Here is a 24,449-nt window from a genome sequence, read left to right on the forward strand (position 1 = left end):
TTTTGTTTGTTTTGCTGCAGGTAACAACAGCATATTTGCCTCAGTTTTCCTGCCTCAGTGCAGTAAGTGTGAAGTCATATTTTTTTCCAAAACAGAGCTCTCTTGCTTTATGTGATGGACTGTGAGACTGTGTGTTTTCTCTCTTTGTCAGAGTTTCAGTCTGTGTCGTGTGGCAGTTTACACCATTTGACTGGGGATGAGCTGCTTATACCCCCTCCATTACCTCCCCGCAGGAAAGATACCTCTTCAGAGACCAAGGTGACTTGCATACAGTGTTGAGGAAGTAACTTTGAAACATGCTATAATGTCCACACACTGAAAATTAAAGCTCCAAAAAACATTTTAAAAAATTGTTTTTATATGGAGCTATAATTTCCTACACGCTGACATTGTGTTTGTTTTCTATATGTATCATTTTCTGTCCTGCTCCTTAAGCCTTTTTTTTTTTGGGTCTTTTTGGTTGTGCTCACCTTTTTGCATTTCTTTGAAACTATACATGATACTCATGATTTAAAGAGTTGACAACATAGCTACTAACATATTTTAACAAAATATTTTACTACAAAATGGAATCTTTTTTTAATCATTACTTTTTTAGGTATTTTTGGTACTTAACGATACCTGTAATTTCATTTGCTTTTATTTTTAAATATAAGGTATAGAAACCGAAATAATATCATGTTAGTTGGCTTAATTTGTATAGGATTAGATGTTTTCTTTAGAGATGCACCGATCGATCGGCCAGGGATCAGAATCAGATGATTTTTCCTTACGATTGCCTCGTATCGGTGACTGACCGATAAGTCTTCTCTTCTTTCCGACTTCAAGCCGATCAGTTTTGTTACAGGCAATAATGTCAGCCATACATTCTCATTCTCTTCTCTCTGATGACCACTTCTCTTTCACACACATCTCATTCGCACCGGTTAAATAGTGCTTGTACTGCGCATTATTTTAATCATTCCGGCAGCTTTCGTGCCTACACCAAAAGCGCGCACACACTCACTGATCTATATTAGTGGAGCGCACAAGCCATGCTAAGTCTCAAAAGAGCTTGTGGGCCACAAATACCAAAATAAATGACTAACTGCACTAAAAAGTTCAAATACATACTAAATTATGTCAAAATGCCAGTCTCGGCAAGTATCAAAATAAACAGTCAGTTTTTGGAACATTAAATAGTTGAGAAAGAGAACGCATGTTGTGTAACAGTATATTCGGTCTGTGGATAAACTCTTAAAGGGACTGCAGACAAATATCCCTGCTTCTGTCTGTCAAGATAATCAAAGAAGAAAAGACAAAGAAAATCCTTTCTGCTCTTAATGAATACGTTCTATAACTTTAATGGTAAGCATTAATTTGTATTTAATTTTTACAATGAAGACTATAGGAATTAAATTTGATAAAAATTTTGTAAAATTGAAAAATGTAGTTTCATAGCTTTATTCGATTGCATTAATTTGTGCTGTTGTTTGCAATTTTTTAATTTGCTCTTATTTTATAAATGTCTTTTCACTTGTGTTTTTTTTATGATTTTTATTTGCGTTGAAGAAAAAAAGATTTTTGTTTGTGCTGTCAATTATAGTTCTTAGGGGAAATAAAATTTAATCAGCAAAAAAATCGGTATCGGCAGATCACACTAACAAAATACCATTTCAAGTTTAAATGACAAATTTCCCTATTCAAATAATTTTGACCTACAAGGTTAAAAAAGATGGAAAAAAAGAGCACATTACTTTAAGCATTTGTGAGACTTGTGAAAATGCTTCTATTAACTTGTATTTTGTTTTCTAATTCATTACTTCAATGAATTATGAATTAAATGAATTTGTCCTCCTGTTTACTAAGATAATATTTAGTCATTTTCACAGGCTTTCATCATTGCATCATGTGCTGTCCCATTTACATGAGTGCATTCTGTCCTGTCTTAAGTTAAGTTTCAGGTCTGAAAGTCCCCCTGCCATTCCACCACGACAGCCACCACCTCCTCGCCTGCAGCCACGTGTTCCAGTGATCAATGGGCCAACAGATGGGCCACTGCCGAGCCCTCCACCCCCTCTGCCCCGCGATCCCCTTCCAGACACACCTCCACCAGTTCCGCAACGACCACCAGAGATCTTCATCAACTACCCAGTGAACATGCAGCCATCTCCAGGAGGCCGTTTCGCCTGGGACTTCACCAGCTCGCCTAGCACTCCCAACACCCCTCCTGGGACTCCCTCACCCCGTGCTCTGGCCCCCGGCACACCTTCTCCACGTGTGCCTCGGCGCCCCTGCACACACAGCGTCAGTCAACCCATGCTGGTCCACCTCCCCCCACCCACTCAGGCCCCTCCAATACCACCTCGGCACAACTCCACCCCCGCGCTGCCAAAACTGCCACCCAAGACTTACAAAAGAGAACTCTCTCAATCCACACACACGCTCTCACAGCCATCCATACACACTCTTTCACTAGTTGACAACAGGGACAGCAACGAATAAGAGCATCACTCCCTGAAATACAGTGTGTGTGTGTGTGTGTGTGTGTGTGTGTGTTAACAACGTTTAACCTGGAACCAGACAATCTGAAGCTAATAAAAACCTGAAGATGCTCATTGCTCTTGAGGAATATTATTATCTCTCATTTTTCACATCCGTCACATGATGTTCAGCATGCAGAACTACGCAAGGTCATGTGCTCGTCAACAGCCACTTCACTAATGGGAATGCTGCTCTGAGACCTTTCACCACCGTCAGACTCTGCTGTGGATGTTTATTTGGTTGCAGTTCAAGGGTCAACCAGGGTTCAACCCAAACACCCTCAGCACGCTTCTCTTCGGTTGCCTTTAACTCATTGCCGTGACCTTGACCAGAGATTGGTGAGAGCTTTTTTCCTGAAGTTTTGGTGAGAGCTTTTTCCTTACACTATTTAAAGCCAATATGATGTCTTAACCCCTCCCCTCAAAGGCATACTCATCTATTCCTGGATTCATCACAAGCCACACCCCTCTTCTGATGCTTACGACCCACGATTTCCGCACCAGACTCTTAATGTGCCTTCAATATCAGTACTGAACAAAATTGAAGTGTCTGAAAGAATTTGCCTTTACCATGCTTAGAACAAATGTCTAGACAACACCTCTGTTCGTCCGTTTGTGTGCGTGCGTTCCAAGTATTTTGTACAGTGACATATCTGCCCTCACTGCTCAGCTCGGTGCCGTGGCGGCCCAGATGCTGATATATCTACTGACAATCGCAGTCTGAGACCCACCGGATTCACACACTGTTGTAGAGTGTTTTGTGTGGACCAGTGTCTAGTTTGTGTGTCTTAATAGTGTGCGGTGAGCCTTTTTTGCACTTTAGGGCAGTACTGTTACAGAGAAGCAGAGGACTCAAACTCACAATCCTGTGACCTTATGACCCTGTCCTGCTAACCCCCGTCCTCTGGGCTGGTCAGGACAACCGTCGGGCTGTTTCCCAAAACTCATGAACTTTGGGACACCGCGCTGGGGTCAGAATGTTGTATTGTATTCTATTGTAAATCACGCCTCCTGCTCTCATTCAGGTCCGCTTCATCAACCAAACCAGGTCCATACAGGAAGGGCTTCATCACCAGAGCAAATCCTATCCAATCGACCACGGAAATGGTCTCCGAGGCGATCAGCCATAGAGGGACTGGAGTGTTTTGTAGTGATGTCACATCCTGTATGTGTAGAATTTCATCCTGGTCACTACCACAGAGATAATTGGTCAGTTGGTCTGAAGTGTTAGTAATTCCCGAAAACTCACTGTTTGTGTGTGTGTGTGCGTGCGTGCGCATACAAAGCCTGTAACTGCTTTTGTACCATGTTCTCCATGAGACTCATTAATAAACTCGCAGTCTTATTTTCTACTGAACGTTTTTATTCCTCTGTTTATGTGCATTCTGTTACATCAAAGTGTTTATTTCTCTCTGACAGATCAAATCATGCTGGAAGACTTTTGTTGAATTTAGCTGTGGTCGGGGTGCTGGTGCTTCATGTCAATTCAGTGAGAAGAAGTCATCATTTGTAATCTCAGATAAGATTCCCGTCATTTCATTGGATAAAGCAGAAAAGTTCCCTGTGTTAGTTGCACCAGTGCATAATATTAATTGTTTGCTGGCAGAGGAGTGTGTCAGACTGTACTGCAGGGTCCTTCACTGTCTTCACTGTCATGCCACACTGCTTCAGCCCGCTGGACTCCAGTCGCTCTATATGCAGATCTAAAACAACATGTACACACATTACTACTTTGGAGTGACTTTAACTGGGATCACACCATTTTAAGTTTAGCATAATTACTGCGCATAATTTAATGACATTTTTATTGGATTTCAGAGATCTTTTGGAATGGCATACTATTGGAACTGCAGATATCTCTGAGGTAAGTGCTGTTTAATATGTATCTAAAATGAAGTAAACACACTTAATTAAACAAACTAAAGTTACACTAAAAAAAGGATGAATTCTAAGCCAATTTGTAATGTAATTCAGACCTTTATCATTACAGTATCTTGTGCATCATTAAAAAAAAAACCATTCTGACATTTTGCTAAAGGGAAGGATTTGTTGTCTTGCCTCTGTGCAAGGAGACAATGTTGTGTCAAGGGACATTTTTTTTTATTAAAGATTAAAAGGGTACATAATTTTTTTAATAATGTGCATAGAAAAATCTAAATAAACATTGCAATATTCCATTTAGAAAATAAGAATTACCGGTATACAATTTTATTTTATAATTATTTTAAGTATTTTACACAAATGGATGGCACCAGCATCCATAATTAACACAGAATGCCAAATGCAAAATAAATGGCCTTCAGTTCAAATTGAACAGATTATTATAACAGATTATTAAATGATCTGTTGTATGATGCACATTTTGGCAGGTCATCCAGGTAGAATGCTATTCCTGAACCCTACCGTATGCCCCTTACCGTGATTGGTCAGTCTCTTGCTGCTGATTAATGATCTGATTGGTTGAGCTGAAAGATACAGAGTTCTCTTTTGCAGGAGTCACATCACCCTGAAAGAGAAGGTGAGTGTTTTTGTTAGTAATGGTTCATGTGATATTTCAGTGGCTGCATCTAAAATCACATAATTATCCACTACATAGCAAAAACATGAGAACAGTAGTATGTTTGACTTCATGGTATTCATAAAACAGCAGGTGAAAAGTTCCTGGATGTCTTACTACTATTGGCATGATTCTGAAGTAACATCAGATCAATACATTACTATCCCATGAGGCCACAGGACAAAATTTGTGAAACTGATGCTGGTAGGTCACATGATGATGATGACAACATAATGATTGTAGATTGATGTCCAGATTACATTCATATTATACATGTTCATACTATATAGAATATAGTTTTTTTTTTTTTAAGGTCATGAAGCAATTACTAAAGGAGTACCTACTCAAAGTATGTGATTTCAGAGGCAGACCATGTTTAGGTGCAAACAGCTTGACCAACATTAGAAGTGGGCCTCAGATGGACAAAATTGTGATTCAAAATTTTAGGATGCAGGAGGTGCTTGTGCTAATTTTTGAGTGACGTCTCAAACCTGTGAATAAGTCGGGTCCCAAATCGGCCGGAAGGCACTGGCAAGGATTCTGTGTGGTTTTGGGGCATGCGTTTTTCCTTGAGCCCCAATGCAAACCTCAGCAGGAATAGGAGCCCGTCTAGGAATCTGCCACTGCAAGCATAAGCTTCCCCCTGTCTGCAAAGCTGAAGAATTGTGAGTGTACGAAGGTTTGAGGAGAACTGGAACCTCACTGTTCTCTTCATCATTATCCTCATCATCACGTGCTTCCACTCCCCTGAGTCGATTCAGAGTTTCATCTGGGCTACAGGTCGTTACAGAAGAGAAGTCAAAAATGGATGCATCAGCCACATCGCAGTCTGTGTCCCCGTCATCGAGACGTTGTGACGGAGGGTACAGGTCAGATGTGTATATGCGTCCGTTGAGGCCTGGAGACCCACGCACGGCCAGACCAGCCGAAGAGCTCTTACTCTTGTCAGCAGTAGTGAGGTTTCCCCCGACACCTACAGGTGGCACAGTATTCAGAAAGCGGCCTCCTCTAGAATGACGAGCGAAGGGTACACAGATGGGACCCGTGTGGCTCTGCCCTGCGCTGCCATTCCACATGTACTCTGCAATCCAGCCACCAGGGGTCAGATCACACACATGCTCACGGCCATTTCTGAGGGGAGACATTGTTGTTTACTAATAAGAAAAAAAAATTATTTGAAAGAATAAATTCAAATTCCATTCAATTTGACTGCTGTTTACAAAAGTAGACATTTGTAAAAAAAAAAAAAAAAAAAAAAAAAAGAACAAAATAATAATAAAATTGCCATTTGTTTCCTATACACATAATCTGTACCTGCAAATTTATTTTATTCAGTACATTAATACATTTGGATTTATTGCAGTTCCAAATTTTATGCCATTTTTGTCATGCATTAAAGCAGCTATAAAAAGGAATGCCTTAAAACTACATATATATATATATATAGAGAGAGAGAGATGCAATTATTTATTTAATTATTAATTCTTTATTCATTATTAATTCTTTATAAATTATTTAATTTTAAAAATCATTTTATCCAGATTGCACTATCAATGAACGATTTCAACAGCAATTCACTGTCAAAAGAAGCTAATTTCATATTTTAGAACTAAGTACAACTAGAAATGCCCATGATTTTAAGACTAATATTAATTTTCAGGTCTAGTATCAAACTTAAATTAAATATAGAAATCAACATTTTTCTTTTGTTTATTTAGTGTGTTCAACAATGATAATATATTTGTATCCAATTATGAAAGTAGCTACATTCAAACGTTTATATGGGAATTACATATTTATCTTTTGCGATCAGATAGAAACTGCTTTCAGATCGCGGTTGATCAGATTTTTTTTTTATCAGTCAGATTTTAAAAGATTATTAGGCTGCATCAATTTTTTTTTTTCTTCTAATTTCTGTATAACACGCTGGAGTACCTTAAAATGCCACTGGGCCGAGGTAGCGTCTGTGAGATGCCAACACGACAGCATTTCCTCTGGTGTACAGTGCTGTCTATGCCTGCTCCCGCTGTGACACTGGCTGTATCTGCATTAGTGTTGGCACAGTACTTGGTAAAAGCGGAAGGGCCACAGTCGGGACTCTCGGCACAGCACCTGCTTCTAAAACTGCAGACACACTAAAATTAGCATCAACCACCTGCCACAAAAACCAGTTTCATCTAGTTAAATAGAAGAGCACTTCATTAAATTTACATTTACTGAAGCTTTACATGACAGACAAACCGGCAAAATAATAAGACTGACCCTTGTTCAGGCCCCTCCCCTTCTTCGCATGGTCCCCTCTTTGCTAAAGTCATGTGACAGCTTGTGCAGAGGTCCCACAGCACCCGCTCACTCTCCTGCAGTGAACACCAGTCTATATGTCGAGTGCCAGAACTGCGTAACAGAGCCTGGTGGAAGCAGGGCATGCAACAGAGAAGATGAAATATCTTTTGTAGCAACACTGCAAATTAAAATCACTTCGAAAATAGCAGACTGCATTTCAGGAAGAAAATGTATACTGTATGTACTGGACTGCTTGCACTACTTGTCTCAGACAGTAGTGCAGTCGTGTGCAAAGCAGAATATGGTGGCAAGAGTTCAGCAATGCGGTAATGCCATCTGGACCTTGCTCAACTGTGCTCTAGCATTCACTGCCCACTCATTGGCTACAACCCCAGTGTCACGTCTAGCATCACAACATTTTCCATATTTCTGCATTTAGAGGTTCAGAAGTATCTTGACCTAAATTCAACATAGCATCAGTTGTTTAATTGAGTCCGATTATACATTTCAGCACTGACTCTGAAACTAAAGATTCTTGACCTGTTGACTGTGTCTATGTCCTGCTGTCAATCACCATAGAAAATGATTAAGACACTTAGTAAAAAAAAATGTTTGAAGTAGTGGTGGGCATAGCTTAATTTTTTTTAAATCTAGATTAATCTCACTGTGATCTTGAAATTAATCTAGATTAAAATGGCTCATTCGAATTCTGTCTAAGGCATTCAGAATATGTGTGTTACCCAAATAAAATTGTAACAAACAATTGACAAACAGTAAGTCTTTGAGAAGGGGTTTATCAAGCTAGGTGGTGCATTAGAAAAGGGGCTCATCTCCTGTTTCCAAAATGCCTTACAAAGTGCTTGAAAAAGCTGTAAACTAATTCCACATTGCAGGTACAAGGTGCAAACAACCTTACGCCTGTTTCACACATACTCCGTCTGCAGTGCAGGGGGGGGGGGGGTAATAATTTTCTTTTATATATAATAATATATATAAAAAACAATGAAATATCTGAATGACCCCAAACCTTTAAACGGTCGTATATATGAGATATGAAATTATTAATAGCTGTTTTAAGTTAAAGTAGGGTGTGTTGTGACAGCTACTATAGCATTAATCACTACATAAATCAGATCTTTTTATTACTAAATGTTTTTACAAGATTTTTACAATGCATACAGGATCCGGTAAGCATGGATTTCCAGACCCAAAGTTTCCAATCCCTTTTTTTCCTGTGAAAATCTCTGCTGTTTACACAAACACATCACGGGTTATGCTGAAGTTCGTGCCTCTGAATAGTCTCAACTAAAGGATTCACGCCTTTATAGATTACCAAGCATTGTGTGTGTTTTACTGCTAACATTTTTCTTTCATTTGTATCAAGCTTATTCCTAAGTATGTGACTCACCTGTATGATGTTCAGGTATTTGTGGATGCGGGAAACAGGAGCAAATAGTAATGAAAGCAATCTGAAGCTCTCTTTCTCCTCCTAGCAGAAAAACATAAATAAACACATGAAACCAATATTATGCAAAAGTAAAAAATCAATAGACTTGCACTTATAACATATATAATTGGGCCTGGTTGCTGTAGATTAATTTGATAGTCCTTTCACTACTGCAAAGTTAAACACAAAACAGGCACCACTTTGTACTTAAGCATCTTTCATAATATTTTGCCTGTGCATTTTGTGGGTTGCTGTGGGGTGAAGTTGTACTGATCTCTGTTCTCAGGACAGTTCCCAGACTGGCCACGTATCCAAGATATGCATCAGAGAAAGACTTCTGCACAAGGACAAACAATGAAATATTAAAACGGTAATATTGTAAAATATGATTACAATTTAAAATAACCATTTTCTGTTCTAACCCATTTCTGTGATGCAAAGCTACTCCATTCAGAAATCATTCTAATGTGTTGATTTGCTGCTGAAGAAACATTCATTATTATTATTAATCTTGAAAATACTTGTGGAAAATGTGATATCAATTTAGAATTGTTTGATGCATAGAAAGGTCAAAAACAGCATTCTATAATATCAGTTTTTTTTTTTTTGTAACAATGTAAAAGTCTTAACTGTCACTTTTGATCAGTTTTAAACTGGACTCCATATTATTATTTTAGTTGTCAATGCCATTACATTATTGTGTCCAGTGAGGTTGAGGAAAGCATCCCCAGCAGCACAGCTTCTCTCATCGGTGGTCAGTCGTTCTTCTAGGGTGTTACAGAACAGCAGGTGGCGCTGTAGCATCTGATCAATATGCTTTACAAACGACACACTGTCTCACAAACACACAAATACACGGGTTATAGTGCCTGGTACAGACAGAAATAAAAAGATTACATGAAACACACTGATAATGATTATAGTTCTCTACTGTTGCTCAGCAGATTTGTATTTCTCGTAGAGCTGATTCAAACTAGACACATAATCACGTTCGGACTGCAACAGCATCTCCACCACACACCGCATCGTGCCTGACACAAAGAGACAGAGAGACATGAGGATCCACTTGTGAATGATGAGCAGTTAAAAGGCTTGGGGGGCAGATTATTTACCCCGCCGTAGGCAGCTGTGTGTTACATGGCAGGATAGAGAATCTGCACCTGAAACAGTAAACAAAATTGACTGTACTGTGATTAGATGGTTTAAGCATTTTTTTTTTACTATTTACATCACCTTAATTAGTTTCTGCCACATATTATATATTACTTAACATTTTATTTCAATATATTAAAGCTACACTATGTAGGCTGTAGCATAAAAATACAAGTTATTTCCAGAGAAACACTGTTTTAGTAATTATGCATATAGTGTTTGGGGATGAATTTGATAAGGTGCAAAAGTTTGGCCATGCTGAGATTACTTAAACATAAGACCATACTCTTTTTCCGGGACATGTCCTGGCTGAGATTTCTAAATTGCCTAAAATGTCTGTATTTTTGCTTTATTTTCCTACTGACATGCTCTCTACAGTCCTCTGTATATGTATATGCATATTTGCATTGCTTTAACCGCTTTCTGTAGGGTTGATTATGTACAATGCCTACACACTATTGGTCAGAATATATTAAATAGGAAAACAATAGTAAAAATATGGAAATGCACACAGACAAATGATGAAAGTATGCATTTAACGAGGAAATTAATTCCAACCACTCTAAAATATAGACAGTTATTATAGGCTTCCCATAGTGATTTAAGGACAAAACACGGTTAGGAGCAGAAAAGGTTACATAGTGTTGTTTGAACATATATTTAAAAATATATATTTTAGGTTATGTTTAATAAACAATGATTGTACTAAAAACAGAGAAGTTTTTGAAAAAAGTCACGCGTACAACTGACAACATTGTCAAAACGATCTGTAAAAAGACTAAAAATGCTGTATTAGGCACACCAGGCCAGTAGTTTGCGCCTGCAAAAATATGCATTCCAGTAGAATAAAAATTTAATATGCATGCACATGACTTTCACTTTGAAACCCTTTTTTTTCTTTTTACCCCCCCAAAAAAGGAAAGCTCACCTGAATTCTGTCTGGCCCATTTCCACACCTGTAATCCCTGCAGGTAACAGTGTATGAGGAAATCTCCACCCACAGATGAAAGGGGAGGAGCCTCTGCAGCACCATTACTCTGTCCGCTACTGTCGTCCACTCCATTACTGCATTCACACATACACACCTCAGCACTCACACTATAGCACAGTTTCAGTCATACTTTAAATGTAAATTTGTGCATGTCAGTGTGTGTTTACTTCTCTCTTCCTGGATTCTCTGGTGGCGTTCTCTCTTGTGCCTCACAGAGCTGACGAAACTGACAACGTACCTCCTCCAGCTCCTCCTAAAGAGACACACATCAAAATATACCTATGACAAACACATAAAGGGTGCTTCTCATTTCTTATTTGCACATCCCCTTTTCCTTTACTCGCTTCCTTTCCTCATGTCTTAGCTCCACCCCCCTTAGGATGAGAGGGAAGGATACAAGGAAAGACAATGTGGAAGGAGGTATCAAAGGAGAGCTTATTTGTACATTATTATATTCTTGATTACTCAAGCGTCACTTCATTGCATCATCAAATGCGCTCAGGTGATCTGCCCATGTTAAAGTTTGGTTATTTAACACATTCATTATAAATATTAATAAAGCAAGATACCGTGTAAAAATATATGAGACGTGTGGTTTATTTACAGCAAAAGTAAAAGATAAATTGAAATTAGTATTACAGATGTGTAGCAGGAGGAGAATTCATACATGTGTCCAGTTTTGCGACAAGAAAGACTTCAACAAAGGATAACCTCGCTTATAGCTCCTCGTTCCTCACCTTCTAGTGGTACAATTTGAGATTTGAGATGTCTTTCAAGATCAAACTTTGATTCATTTCTGGGTCTTGGGCTTGAGGATAAAGGAGCGAGGAAACGAGGAAGCACCAGTTTGAGCATTTAAAAGGAATCAAATCTGATCTAACCTTGAGGGACAGCACCAGACTCTCTAGATGAAGGGAGCGCTTGTTGCAGCCATGTCTTGTGTCCTCAAGCTGGCTCTGCAGCTCAGTGTCTCCCTGCTGAATCTGATTCAGTTCCAGCAGCGCTCGAGAAAACCCTGCCCGCAACTCACACACCATGCCCTGAACCTGAACACATCCACAGGACCATCAGGTGAGAAGAAACACTCCAATGTAGATGTGAAAACATTTTATGTAGATTAAGCTGTTAAAGAACAATTTCTATTCAGTTTAATATTTTGGAGTATAGCTAGAAATGTCCATGATTTTAAGACATAGTTTCCATGACTTTTTCAGGCCTAGTAATCACAAGTAATTACACATACTAACCCAAAATGTGTTTTTAACAGACATATGAATGTTTACAATGCTCATATACATTTCTTGTTATTTTTCAAGGCTATTGAAGAAAGTCAGTGTGTGTTTGTTACCTTCGAGATCTCTTTCCCCAGTTCTCCCTCATGAGATTTCATTTTCTGTGTGAGGATACACAAACATCATTTAAGCCCCAGTCTCAAGGGTTTGTAAATACACTCTGTGGAGAGGCTTTATTCTCCAGATGACTGCTGAGATTTATGTTGGTGTAGTAAGATGCACAACAGTTCAGTTCTTATGTCTGATGCTTGCTTAGCAGATCTTATCCATTGTATGTTTTATAAGAAGTTACTCAATACATGAAGCAATCTGTGATAATCTTATCCATTGTATGTTTTTGAGAGGTTAGTCACCAGGAGAATACTAACCTTCTTATCCTGTACTAACCTACCCATCTTATCCCTTTTTTTAACAAATTATCACCACAAGAATAGTAACCCATTATCATCATATCCAAGTTCGTCATCACACACTGTTACAAATTTTAGTGTGAAGTTATAGTATATTCCAGGTTAATAATTGCATTACTTTCACAGTAATTTCACAGTGGGACTTCTCTTGTATCTAACTGCACTCTCAGAAATGTCTGTGTTTCCACAGTGCAGATGTAGTCTGAAGGCACCCAGCATGCATGAATAGATTTTTCCTTCTTGTTGGTTTTATTTGTGCTATTGAACTTGTTTTTGGTTCACTTATAGCAGTTTATATTGTATGTTTAATTTGTACTGTTGGTTTACATTGGTAGTGTTGTTTTTATTTGTTGAGTGTTACCATTGTTATGTTTTGTGTGTCGAATATTGATGTTACATCTTTCAAAGATGTTTCTCAGTAGTTGCTTCATTGTTGTGAACAAACAGTTATGAATATGAAATAAGTAACTGATTAATCTTCATGCTTAAACAATGCTAAAATAAAATCTTCATGTTCATGCAAAGAATATTTTGACTATCATAAAGTCCGGAAACTTGCTTATTTCATATTCTAGCTTGTCAATGTTTTGACAAATGTTTTGACATGATTCGATCAGAAATTTGATTATGAACATGCAAGGTCAAAGAGCTCAAACAAATGGGATCACCAATCACCTTTATGGTTAAAACAATTACAGTAGTAAACAGCTACATTTCTCAGTGGCACAGTTAAAGGCAATTTTATCATCTGAATTCACAGTAAAACAAGAGCAGTAAATTACTGTGATGTTAGCATCATTGTGCTGTTCATTTACAGTCATTTGTAAGAAAATGACACAGTATGCATTGATTTCATAAATTTCTGACTACAGTAATTTACTGTAAAATAATCCTGTTTAATCCTGTAATTCCTGGCAATTTTTTTTCCAGTGCATGAATAACAAAACGTGAAATCACCCATAGCATGAGAACAAAACTTGAAATAAATACTACAATTATTAGTAAAGAATATAATGCGTGCGAATGTTTCTGATCAATGAAAAAGCAAGGCGCGCGCTTGTGTTTTACCTAAGCTGGTCGCCCTATCAGTGAGATCCAGGTGGTGGAAAGATACCTGCCAAAGAGCTCCACCCTACAGCAGAGAGTGAAAAAAGATTTTAAAATGTTCAGTTTCCTTTTTCCCCAAACATATTTTCATAATATTAAAAGCATTTTAAAGTATTGTACAATACAGATGTAAAACTAAGTGTCCTATCAAAAGTAGCAGCCTGAAAACGTCACTAAAGTCATTAAAAAAAATTAAGTATTTCAGCCTATTCATCAACACAAATCATAATGATCAAACTAAGGCAATTATTATTAAAAATAGCCTAATAGCCTACTATGAGAAATGTGACTGTACAGTTCACGCTCACTTACCAGAGAGAAAATCTTTAAGATTTCTTTTTAAGTTTAAATGTTATTCCATTTCTTTAACATAGCGACAACCTCATGTTTTTGCAGTTCTGTGTCTATCCCTGAGCTCTGTGTCCCGGTGTCCGGTTTATCTGGTGTCGTACACTGCGTCTTTCCGACTGCGGGAGGAGAAACAGAGCACGGATTGCGCGAGTGCGCGAGTGCGCGCGCCGTCCAGCGTCTCGGGAACGTTCACGCGCTCCTGCGCAGTCAGCAAAAGAGCAATTTTTCGGCTGATTAGAGCTCCATTTGTTTTCCTCTCACATATTAGAGGTCTAGAATGCACTGAGATGATTAGGGACTTTTCACGTGCTTTTTGATTATTTTAACTTGGGTCAAAATATTTTATTTGTTTGTTTACACCTTTGAAATTCAAAGGTATAATCAAAGTTTGAATAAATACACACATTGTCGTAGCTCACTCCGAAACAGCTGAAAAAATAATAATAATCAAGTTTAAGTCTCATTAATATTTAATCCTCAGAGTAAGCGAAACTGACAGGTGGGCGTGTCTTCTACAAACAGAGGCGTGGCTTCAAACATGTTCGACATGATTGGGCGAGTCCTTTAAGTATGTTTTAAAATAGCCGCGCATGCGCAGTGCGGAGTGGTGTGTTTAGGTGAGTTCGGTTGTTTATTCTCTGTCGCTTACAGTCTTATGTTTGTATATAGAAATTGAATGCTTCATTTGAATTACTTCAAGTGCGTAAATAGAATTAGTTGTGCATACGAAAATATATACTAAACCGTTAGTAATGTCTCACAGCATATGATGCTTTTATTTCTCATCAATTTACATTGAAATCATCTAAATTTCTCAGTTCCACTCCTACATGATAAGCAAAGAAATCAGAACAAGCTGCTGTTTGGATATCAGTTTCACATTTCAGCTCTCATATGTCAGTGTCCGGGTTGATTAATGGTCTTGGTGTCATTACACTTGTGTGTATTGTAGACTGAGGCAATGAGGACAAGTGAGTTTGATTCATCTGACGAAGAGGACTTCGGTGAAGAGGAAGCTACACCTTTTCAGATCTCATGGTGAGCAAAACATGCATATACTTTCTAAACAGCTGGAGAAATATTCATAGATTGAGTGATTTGTGTGTGTGTGTGTGTGTGTGTGTGTGTGTTTTGCAGGTTGTCTCTGTCAGTGGTGGAGTGTTCCCAGTCTCTTGGCATTTGTTCCTTACCTGGTAAACTTAATGTATAGATAATGTCTTAGTGTGCTCATGCCATAAATATTAATAAACATTTCTGCTAGGCCTGCATAATTTGGGGAAATACATTTTTTATGTATAAATCCTATGAAAATGTTGGTTGTAATTAAAAAAAAACTTCAAGAAAAATAATAAATTAATTTTTCAATACAACTGTAAAATTGCAATACTAATACTAATTTAAACCAAACTTAAAACACTAGATCATGAGCTACTTGTGCGTAAATGAACACAGTGTCGCGGTTCACTATGAATAGTCGCACTAAGCCATAACATGATGTCGCATTTATTTCAGTTAATCATGCAGCCCTAATTTCTGCTCATTTCAGGATGCAGATATAAAGACATCAGACGAAACCTGCAGAAAGATGTTGGTGAGTCTGTCTGTCTGTCACACACATACAGTAATGGTCAAAACTAGTGGTTCTTGACTGATTGGTTACAGGTCTGTTCTGATCGGTTTGTGAAGGAGCGAGGTAAAATCAGTGCTAAATTCACAAATAAACTTTTTGATCTTGAATAATTAGGGTAGCAAAATAAATAGTCTTTTTAACTTTTAAAGGTGATGCCAGAACACATTTATCAATCAAAATCTGTGGTATTTAGGTACAAATTCTTTAGATAAAAACATTGAGAAGTTCATTCATTTGAAGCAAGAAACAGTTTCATTTGGATGTGTCACAATAAGGGAGAAAAGACCACAATTATTTCCATTAAATTTTGACCTATATGAGTTAATTTGCATGAGTATGGTTTGTGCCAACCCCCCAAAAAAATGTTGTGCAATGAATTATTAGAAAATTCAATAGGGTTCAACAAACCAGTTCATTTTCTTATTCAGTCTATGCCATGCATTTAGCAGGGCCTGCTGTTTTATGTAATATTAATACATTTCAGTGTTTGGATATTTTTGGTTTTCTGAATACAATAATTTTTCACTGCTTTGGTTCACCGCTTGATGTCCTGACTGTGATTCATCTCGTGTGTAGCTGAGATGTGTGATCAGGGTGTGGAGGACGTGTTTGTGTTCTGTACCAGAGGAGAGCTGGTGCGCTACAGGGTGCCCTGTCTGTTAGAGGTTTATTCTCAGAATGGACTCAGAGTGCACCACACCCCCTTCCCAGACGGTTGCGCTCCAGAGCTTCCTCAATGCTGCTGCATTCTGGAAGAACTGCAGGACTGCCTGCAGAACCAACGCAGGACTGTCATACAGTAAAAAACACTCTCTCTTACTCCATTCAGAGATATTCTTGCACCAGTGAATTTTTTTATATTTATTTTTATTTTATATTTATATTAAATCGAACCTTTTTGTTTTAATTGACCTTTATTTAAAATATATTTAAAATCTGTATTATTATTATTTATTTTTATATTTATTTAAAATATGATATTAATAATTTATTTAACCTGTTAACTGTCACTCAGACTTGAAACACAGACTTGAAAGTGCATGATCCAAACCTACATTTTTATAATTCATGACTGAAAACATTTTGTAACATGACTTTGATGTACCATTTTCATGGTAAAGTAATGTTTGATTTTAAAATGGGTTTCAAAGGATGAATTTTGAGATTTTAAGTTTTCAAGTGATTTATCATTTCTGATGATTTCTAAAGTGTGACTTTTTTTTGACAGAGGTCAGAACTCCTGTTATGATGTAGGTTTTTGAGGTTCACTCTTGCCATAAATTAATCTATTATTTGATTACATAATTTTTTTTTTTTTTTAAAGATTGGTAAAACAACCCTCTACGGACACCTTGGCAATTGAATCGCCATTGGCTAGTAAATTTTTTAGTTTACTCACCAGATTGATGACGCCATGACTATAACTTATACTTAGCCTTCAACTAACACACTGGCAAGTAGAATCTGAGAATTTATTAGCCATTGGCTAATATTAGACATCATTTAGTTGCCAGAGTGAAGATTTAGTCACATATGCGAGTGATTTACTCGCAATGTAGAGGGTTGTAAAATATCTATTTGGGAGTCTTAGACCTTTCCAACGATATACAGTTTTGTCATGATTAGATTAGGATTTGTAATATAGTGAAGTAAACGTAGGAGACCTTTTGTAACATTATATTTTAAATAAACAATAAATGCATTCATAATAATGATAAATGTTTCTTGATCCCAAAATCAGCCTATTAAAATGATTTATAAAGGATCATGTGCTGAAAATTCAATTTTGCTATTACTATTAACAGCTATTACAATTAATGAATTTGTTATTGTTATTAATAAATTCTGTATATTAAAATAAAAATCTAATTTTTCACAATATTACTGATTTTACTACTTAACTGCAAACTTGGTGAGAATAAGAGACTTAAATCTTAGAATATATATACAGTGTGTGTGTGTGTGTATATATATATAAGAAAAGGTTTTAATTGTGTGCATTTATTCCCCCACAGTTGCTATGGAGGCCTGGGACGCTCAGGGTTAAGTAAGTGTCAAATGCTCTATGTCACAATTAATATGCGTCCCGTGTGTGTGATTAGGAGTTTATCTTATGCTTCATTGTCACAGTTGCTGCATGTTTGCTGCTGCAGCTCTCCGTCGCCATGACGCCCAGCGCTGCTCTAGAGACCCTGAGGGAGCTGAGAGGAGGCGGAGCCATTCAGACCATCAAGGTAAGAGGCAACATCCAAAAACCTAAATGCTTCACTTCCCCTAACCGTAAAGCCAAGCTGTTACCAATGCTTTCTCATTCGTCTCTTATAGCAATACAACTTCCTTCATGAGTTTCGTGAGAAGTTTGAAGCATATCAAGAAACCAAAGAGCGGCTTTCAGAGAGATCAGTGTCTCGATGATCAACCTGACATCCAGATGATGTAAAAGCAGAAAAAAGACAAATTACTTTAATTGGTGTTTTTGCTCTAGATTTTCTCTACTTTATGAATGCATTCGTTTCTTTTCTGATGGCACTTTAAAAATTCTGTATTTTTATAAGTCTATCTAATAATATTGTGCTTAATATAGAGCTTTAATTTTGCAATTAAATGGGTCTTGTTCAGTGAGTCTTAAAGGTGCAGTAAGTGATTTCTGAGAAACACTGTTGGAAATTATCAAGATCCAAACAAACAATTTTGTTCTGTGTGTGCTAAAACAAATTGTGTTTGAACATAGTCCTGGCCGTGTAAATAAGGGAAAAACAAAGTGGATTGGACCGATCAGACCAAACCCCATCAAATCATTATGCAGCTGTTTACAATAATTCCTGACAATTCTTTCTTATCAAAGTGGTCATTACCAAAGAAATATATCGCATCAGTTACCTTTTAAGTAAACCAAACCTTTCATTTAAACAAAGCAATGCTAATTGTCATACAATCAAATGCTATCATACTACTGAAATATGAAAAAGATTTTTCATATATTTCATGTTTGCCACATGGGTGTACTTTTCAATAAACTATGACTAATATAGCTTTGTGAAAAGCACTATCACTGTTGTGTAATATTTTTTTGTCAATTTTAACATTGGAATTGTTTTTACTGAAAATGTATGTAGATCATGTTTTCATTGTTAAAAGTTAAAATGACTAACGAAGCTGAAAAACTGTTATAAGTATTACGTCACAAAATCAGCAATATTATTCATAAGATGATTATATTAATAATATAAAAAAACAACTATTGTCCTATTCTTTTAGTTTAAACAAAACCCATTTTTAATCATGAACACTTTATACAAGTTTACACAGAATGCCATCATAAAATAGGCTATGAGCATTTGTCATGATTTGTCTATGGTGGGCTTTATTGTTTTAAACTTTAAAACATAAAAAAAAAAATCTACTATAAATTTACTACAGCTCTTGCCAGACTTTATTACATTCAAAACAAAAAAAAATCTAAATAACAGGGAAAATCAAATACAAAATCAAAGATAACCTATAACTTGGAATACAACCTTGGTGATTATGAACAACTGTCAGTGTGGTAAAAACTTTACAGCATCACCTCAGGACTGAAGCCTGTTTGGGATTACTGACAGTCTTAAATAAAATGGCATCTTGGAACACCGAGATCATGCTAAGATCAAACCAAAAATACTCAAAACAGTGTCCACACTCATCTTTATCTCACAAAAACATAACGGAAGTAAAACTAAATCAGAAAACAAATAACATTTAGAAATACAAAATGCACGCAAAAAAAAGGGTGTTTCCAGGGTGTATGAGGGGAAGTAAAGCCTTCAACACACCGAAAGCATCAGTTCTCATTTGCTACCAACAAGACAGTAAACAGTGGTTTTGACACTTGAAATGGAGCATCCATCAGATAAGTACCATCAGCATGAAGCAGACCACCAGCATGAGTTCAAATTCATGGACTTAAAAGATCATGAACCACCAAAGCAGCACAAGACTCTGAAGGATAAATTAAAGAACTGACTTATCTAGTAATATATATATATATATATATATATATATATATATATATATAAAAGATAAAATAAGTCTGTAAAAATGCTACAAATCAAGACTTCATTTTGTCCTACAGTTTGAAAACACAAGAGTAAAGTCTTTGCACATATCCTTCAGTAGTACAGTGTTGAAGCCCTTGTGCCTCTGCTTTGGACATGATCTGGTCAATGTAAACCGTTTCCTCTCATCTACTAATGCTCAGTGTGTGAAGTGCTTTAGCACTGGTGTGGCATGTGTGTATATGAGTCTAGTCTAGTTGTACTGAAGGGTTGGTAATCGTTCATTTTTGTGTGTGTGGTTCCGGAGTTGTGCAGGCTGCTTGATTTCCTGGATCTTTCTTTGCCAATGAGAAGTCAAGTCAATGTCCATTTTAAACAGCCGAGCAGAACTCAGAGAGATGGCAGAGTCCAAATTCAGCTCCATTTGGGTTTTAAAATCAGCATCTCAAATGCTTCCATATATGCTTTCTTAAACTCTATCCAGTTTAAGAGCTCACCAAAACATAGATCATCCTAGAATATAAACACCAGAGAAAAATATAAGCTGTAAGGTTGACCCCAAAGTTTTGAATGGTAGTGTATATACATTTAAAATAAAAATATATCAAACTTATTTATTTTTAAACTCTACCAACCCGTAAAGATAGTAGAAGAATGAGAGGAGGTAGAATGCAAGTTTGCACCAGCCCTCCTTCTGACAGTACGCCAGAATATCTGCATTCATTATTGTAGTGGGGTCATACAATCCAGGGCCACTCATCACAGGGCGGCTCATATACCTGCACACAAACAAACAGTTGACGTTGCACTTTGAGCAAGAACAATGTTGACTAATCACTTATTAACTTTAGAGAAACTAATGTGACACATCTGCTGAGGTGTTTTATATATTCTCTGTGATTCATTTAGGGCTGAGAGCCCCACCCACCTCCAGATGTGATAGGCCAGCAGGGGCATGTTGAGTCCAAGCGTCAGCCATTCTGCGGCACACAGGAACATTACGCAGAAGAACACATGGATGAGGTACTCCGGCAAGACGAGCTGAGGAAGCCAAATAATACATGGTCAGTGAACAACACATTTACACAGATCTATCTCAGAGACTAGAGATCTACTGCGCCTGAAACCTTCGTCCCAGGTCTAGCCAATCAGGTGCATTCGTATTACCCACATCCCATGAGCTCTAGTACTTACTGATCTGCTTAAATACATTTAAATCTCTCTGAACCTCAAAAGAGCAGGATTTGCTAAGAATAATTATCATAAATTATCTATTAATGGAATAGTTCACCCAAAAACGTAAATCTGCTCCCCCTTAGGTCATACAACATGTAATTAAATTTGTTCATCTGTAAAAATGTAGAAAATTAGCATCACATCACTTGGTTACCAATGGATCCCTAACCCTGCCATCAGAATGAGAGTACAAACAGCTGATAAAAATCATCACAATAATCCACAGGTAATGGATTTATTAAACATACAGCTTTTTGTCATTAAATGTAGGATTGGAGTAGTCTGAATTACTAGTAGTTAGTTAACTGTGATGTTTGAACTCTGAATCTGACGGTAGCCATTCACTAGAGTGGATCCATTGGTGAGCGAGTGATGCAATGCAAAATTTCTCCAAATAAACTCTGATGAAGAGACAAACTCGTCTAAACGATGCATGGCCACAGACAAGTACAGTTTCAGCAAATTTCTTTGCAAGCAAATGTAGAAATGCTCTCAAGCACTCACACAACTAGGTGTTTTCAGAAGGCTAATAATGCTTTGTGCTGGTGTACACATGGCCTAAGAACCTTTGAACCATTTAAGAATTTAAAACATCAAGTTTAGAGGCCCTCTCACCTGCCAATGATCTCTGCTCAATAACCTCTAAAAACAGTCCATCTATCATATCCTAAAGCTGTTGGAAGTTTGTAAAGAGCATACTGTAACCCATCTGCTTTAGATTCAGTTAAATATAGAGTGCTCTTATTGGATATAGTTTCTTTTATTAGGCAAATAGAACATCTGGCCATTAGCAAATTACTGCAAAAAAAAAAAAACAGATGAGTCGACATTAACTACACCCCCAGCCCACAGACAAAGATATGGGAACAGAGGCAGGATTGTGTTTTTCACAGGGATACAATGCCAGGCAGAGTGAAAACAGCAGCCATGCTGACGGAGGGAGCAGCTACGAGGACCCCAGGCTGCCCCACCATGCCTGATCATAACCAGTAAATGTAGACAACACATGAAGCCCATGCAAGAGAAAGTGTGTGTATTCTGCTTTTGCAATTATGCGATTATGAAGAACATAAGTAAAATGGCCTCAAAATTCATCAAACATTTACTTAGATAGTGATCGGACACATCTAACCAGAAATACCCCTATCTAAAGGATACTACTGCTAAAGTCTAAATTAATGTGCACCAAAGATGCTCAATACACCCGTTATTCTTTCCCTTTCATCATCACTCAAGTGCACTTGAAATAATGACGACTTCTGCATGTTCTTAATGGTGCAATTGTTTTACAGAGGAGCCAATTTTAGAAATGCACTTTCTAAGTGAGACGTCATAAATGGAGTTAGTTGCTCTGGGTAAAGAGCAAACGGAGGGGAGGACAGAACGGCACATGCATGTTCTGAGCATTTGCAAGTCTTTTCAGTTAACACTTTTCCCTGTAAACCACTGTCTTTCCTACACTCAAATAAACACCTGTGCAGATGGTACCCAGACCCACAGTAACGGACTCAACCAGCCAAACATGAACAAAATAAGAGCAACCCTAAAGGAGCAATCTGGGTTATGTTCACTCCGCAGATGTGATGGCGTTTCTAACAAAGATGACCTTTGATTTCAAGATGTCTAGTTGCCGTAATCCAGGTCCTGTCTCTTCGCATGGGTTGTTTTGTCAGTTGTGAGGTGTTAGTTAACTGAAAAGACATTTGTAAACACTCCGCTCGTGCACAAAGAGAGACTGTTACTGGTCTAAAACTGAATTCTGGTACCAACCTTCAGAGCAAGCCTGACCCTTTTAATTTTTTTCACCCTGTCAACTGTCTTTGAGCCAGTCAGAGAAAAAGGGTAAAAAGCAAATATTGAGAAAAATAAGACAAAATGCAAATCAGACAAATCGAACCAAAGTAGTGTTAGTGTTGGAAAGCAACATTCACTGCAGATGATTTCATCGATTAGCAGAACAGTGTTGAGATAGAAGAGAAGAAACAGGAGTGCATGCATTATACATCATCCCTCAAAAACCTCTCACTTACCGGATTTAACGTGTTACACTGGTCTATAGGATTCTTATAGTCAGTCTTCAGCTCATCAAATGCAATTATCTGTAAAACAGTGGTGACAAAAGGCAGGGTACATGATCCAGGAGTAAATATCCAATCACTTTTCCACATTATCATATGTCAGGAATATGGTATTCTTTTTTTTCAGAAATATAAAAAAATATAAACATTCAGTAATATAGTTGTGCTGAATGAATGATTTAAATGCTAACAAAGATTAATTGCAAACATAAAAGCTTGAGGACCTTTAATATTTTGTGTTTTGAGATGCGTATATGTAAATGTAAACTGCTTTAATAGTCTGTAAACTCAAGTGTTAAATCTTTTTGACTCATCCCAAATTCAGAACATATGCAGTGTATTATCAATTATACCTGAATCATTCAGATTATAATTTACTCTTGAATTATATAAATTATATATTGTTGTCATAAATACTAAAAATCAAATTGATTACCAAAAGTAATATTATTATATGAAATATAAACATTTACCCTTAATCTTGGGGAAAAAAAGCGTGGAAATCAATATTCCTATCACTGTAGTAACATTTGTCCACATTTGTATGCATCTGGCATATTAGGCAGAAATGTGATGCTGGTTATGAAAGGGTTATCTCTGAAACAGGTTAATAGCAACAGGCAGCAATGAATCAGCCTAAGAGATCTGAACAATGGTGCTATTCAGTTCGCAAATAACTCGTAAATAACTCGTAATAAATTGTGTGGTTCCCAATTTTAACATAACAGTTCGGTCTAAATCTAACATTTAAAGGCCAAAATGATAAAGACAGGCCCAGTGACTCCAGACTGAGAGGTATAAAAGGTTTCACTGCGTCGGTTCTTTTTTATTATCGTCTGCTTTATGTTGTTGATTTTAGAAGCAGTTCTGATTTATCACTGATCTGTAAACACGTGCACGAGAGTTAAACGAGAGCGCGCGCCCCATCCGCCCGTAGTCACCACTAACAGATATGACAAATTGATAAACAGTCTGTATAACTCTGTATTTAACACGGTTAAATAAACGGAAGGCACCTAAAGGTTTAACGGAAGAATAGCGGTGTCGATAACAATGGGTGTCATCAGCTTTCGCTCGTGTCATTCATTCGCGGTTTGTCTCGCGCTCTGCTTTGTGTCTATCTAATGCCACGCTCCGCCAATTATCTGTGAGCTCAAAGCCTCACCAGTTCGGTTGTAGTTTAATCAAAATACTTACATGCCAAATAGCGAAGAAGATAAGCGCCGCCGTCAGCAGTAACGCCAGCATATAACAAAAGGCCGCGAATGTGAACGCCATTTTTCGCTCATGTGGAATTATCCAGACCGACGACGACTGCTGTGACGTTCAGACAGCTGTACGTCACGTGACTGGAAAAGT

The 24,449-nt window shown here is 37.4% G+C and overlaps 4 protein-coding genes across 7 annotated transcripts in view; 2 read left to right on the top strand and 2 right to left on the bottom strand.

The window, feature by feature from the left end:
* LOC132110504 (son of sevenless homolog 2-like) overlaps positions 1 to 4,999 on the top strand; it is a 23,707-nt gene extending 18,708 nt beyond the window's left edge. For 2 of the 3 annotated variants that reach the window (XM_059517164.1, XM_059517163.1), the window contains exons 21-23: positions 21 to 62; positions 152 to 258; positions 1,933 to 3,879. In XM_059517164.1, coding sequence (XP_059373147.1) covers positions 21 to 62; positions 152 to 258; positions 1,933 to 2,484 — 701 coding nt within the window. In that variant the 3' untranslated portion in view covers positions 2,485 to 3,879. Of the gene's footprint in view, positions 1 to 20; positions 63 to 151; positions 259 to 1,932; positions 3,880 to 4,340; positions 4,387 to 4,891 lie in introns of those variants that run through there. The other variant, XM_059517165.1, reaches the window with a different exon arrangement.
* On the bottom strand, positions 3,865 to 12,426 carry LOC132110508 (uncharacterized). Its single transcript, XM_059517186.1, has 14 exons — positions 12,301 to 12,426; positions 11,834 to 11,998; positions 11,120 to 11,205; positions 10,890 to 11,026; positions 9,922 to 9,969; positions 9,741 to 9,840; positions 9,503 to 9,641; positions 9,052 to 9,146; positions 8,771 to 8,852; positions 7,342 to 7,487; positions 7,015 to 7,203; positions 5,571 to 6,210; positions 4,940 to 5,028; positions 3,865 to 4,225 (listed from the first exon to the last, which is right to left on the bottom strand). Exons 1-14 carry the CDS (start codon positions 12,340 to 12,342, stop codon positions 4,138 to 4,140), a joined length of 2,046 nt encoding a protein of 681 aa, XP_059373169.1. The 5' UTR covers positions 12,343 to 12,426; the 3' UTR covers positions 3,865 to 4,137.
* Positions 12,427 to 14,674: 2,248 nt separating this feature from the next.
* On the top strand, positions 14,675 to 20,822 carry LOC132110511 (cyclin-dependent kinase inhibitor 3-like). Of its 2 annotated transcripts, XM_059517192.1 has the most exons (9): positions 14,675 to 14,729; positions 15,065 to 15,150; positions 15,250 to 15,305; positions 15,659 to 15,703; positions 16,319 to 16,541; positions 17,758 to 17,789; positions 17,873 to 17,976; positions 18,068 to 18,178; positions 20,686 to 20,822. In XM_059517192.1, exons 2-8 carry the CDS (start codon positions 15,074 to 15,076, stop codon positions 18,155 to 18,157), a joined length of 627 nt encoding a protein of 208 aa, XP_059373175.1. In that variant the 5' UTR covers positions 14,675 to 14,729; positions 15,065 to 15,073; the 3' UTR covers positions 18,158 to 18,178; positions 20,686 to 20,822. The 2 variants fall into 2 exon arrangements, with proteins under 2 accessions (XP_059373175.1, XP_059373174.1); XM_059517191.1 differs by lacking the exon at positions 20,686 to 20,822 and having other exon boundaries at positions 14,678 to 14,729; positions 18,068 to 18,362.
* LOC132110514 (protein cornichon homolog 1) lies at positions 19,819 to 24,449 on the bottom strand. Its single transcript, XM_059517196.1, has 5 exons — positions 24,288 to 24,449; positions 23,043 to 23,111; positions 20,705 to 20,817; positions 20,412 to 20,555; positions 19,819 to 20,289 (listed from the first exon to the last, which is right to left on the bottom strand). The coding sequence occupies exons 1-5, from the start codon at positions 24,366 to 24,368 to the stop codon at positions 20,262 to 20,264; spliced, it is 435 nt and encodes a 144-aa protein (XP_059373179.1). The 5' UTR covers positions 24,369 to 24,449; the 3' UTR covers positions 19,819 to 20,261.

Source organism: Carassius carassius, chromosome 30 (assembly GCF_963082965.1).
Source record: "Carassius carassius chromosome 30, fCarCar2.1, whole genome shotgun sequence".
Taxonomy (NCBI): domain Eukaryota; kingdom Metazoa; phylum Chordata; class Actinopteri; order Cypriniformes; family Cyprinidae; genus Carassius; species Carassius carassius.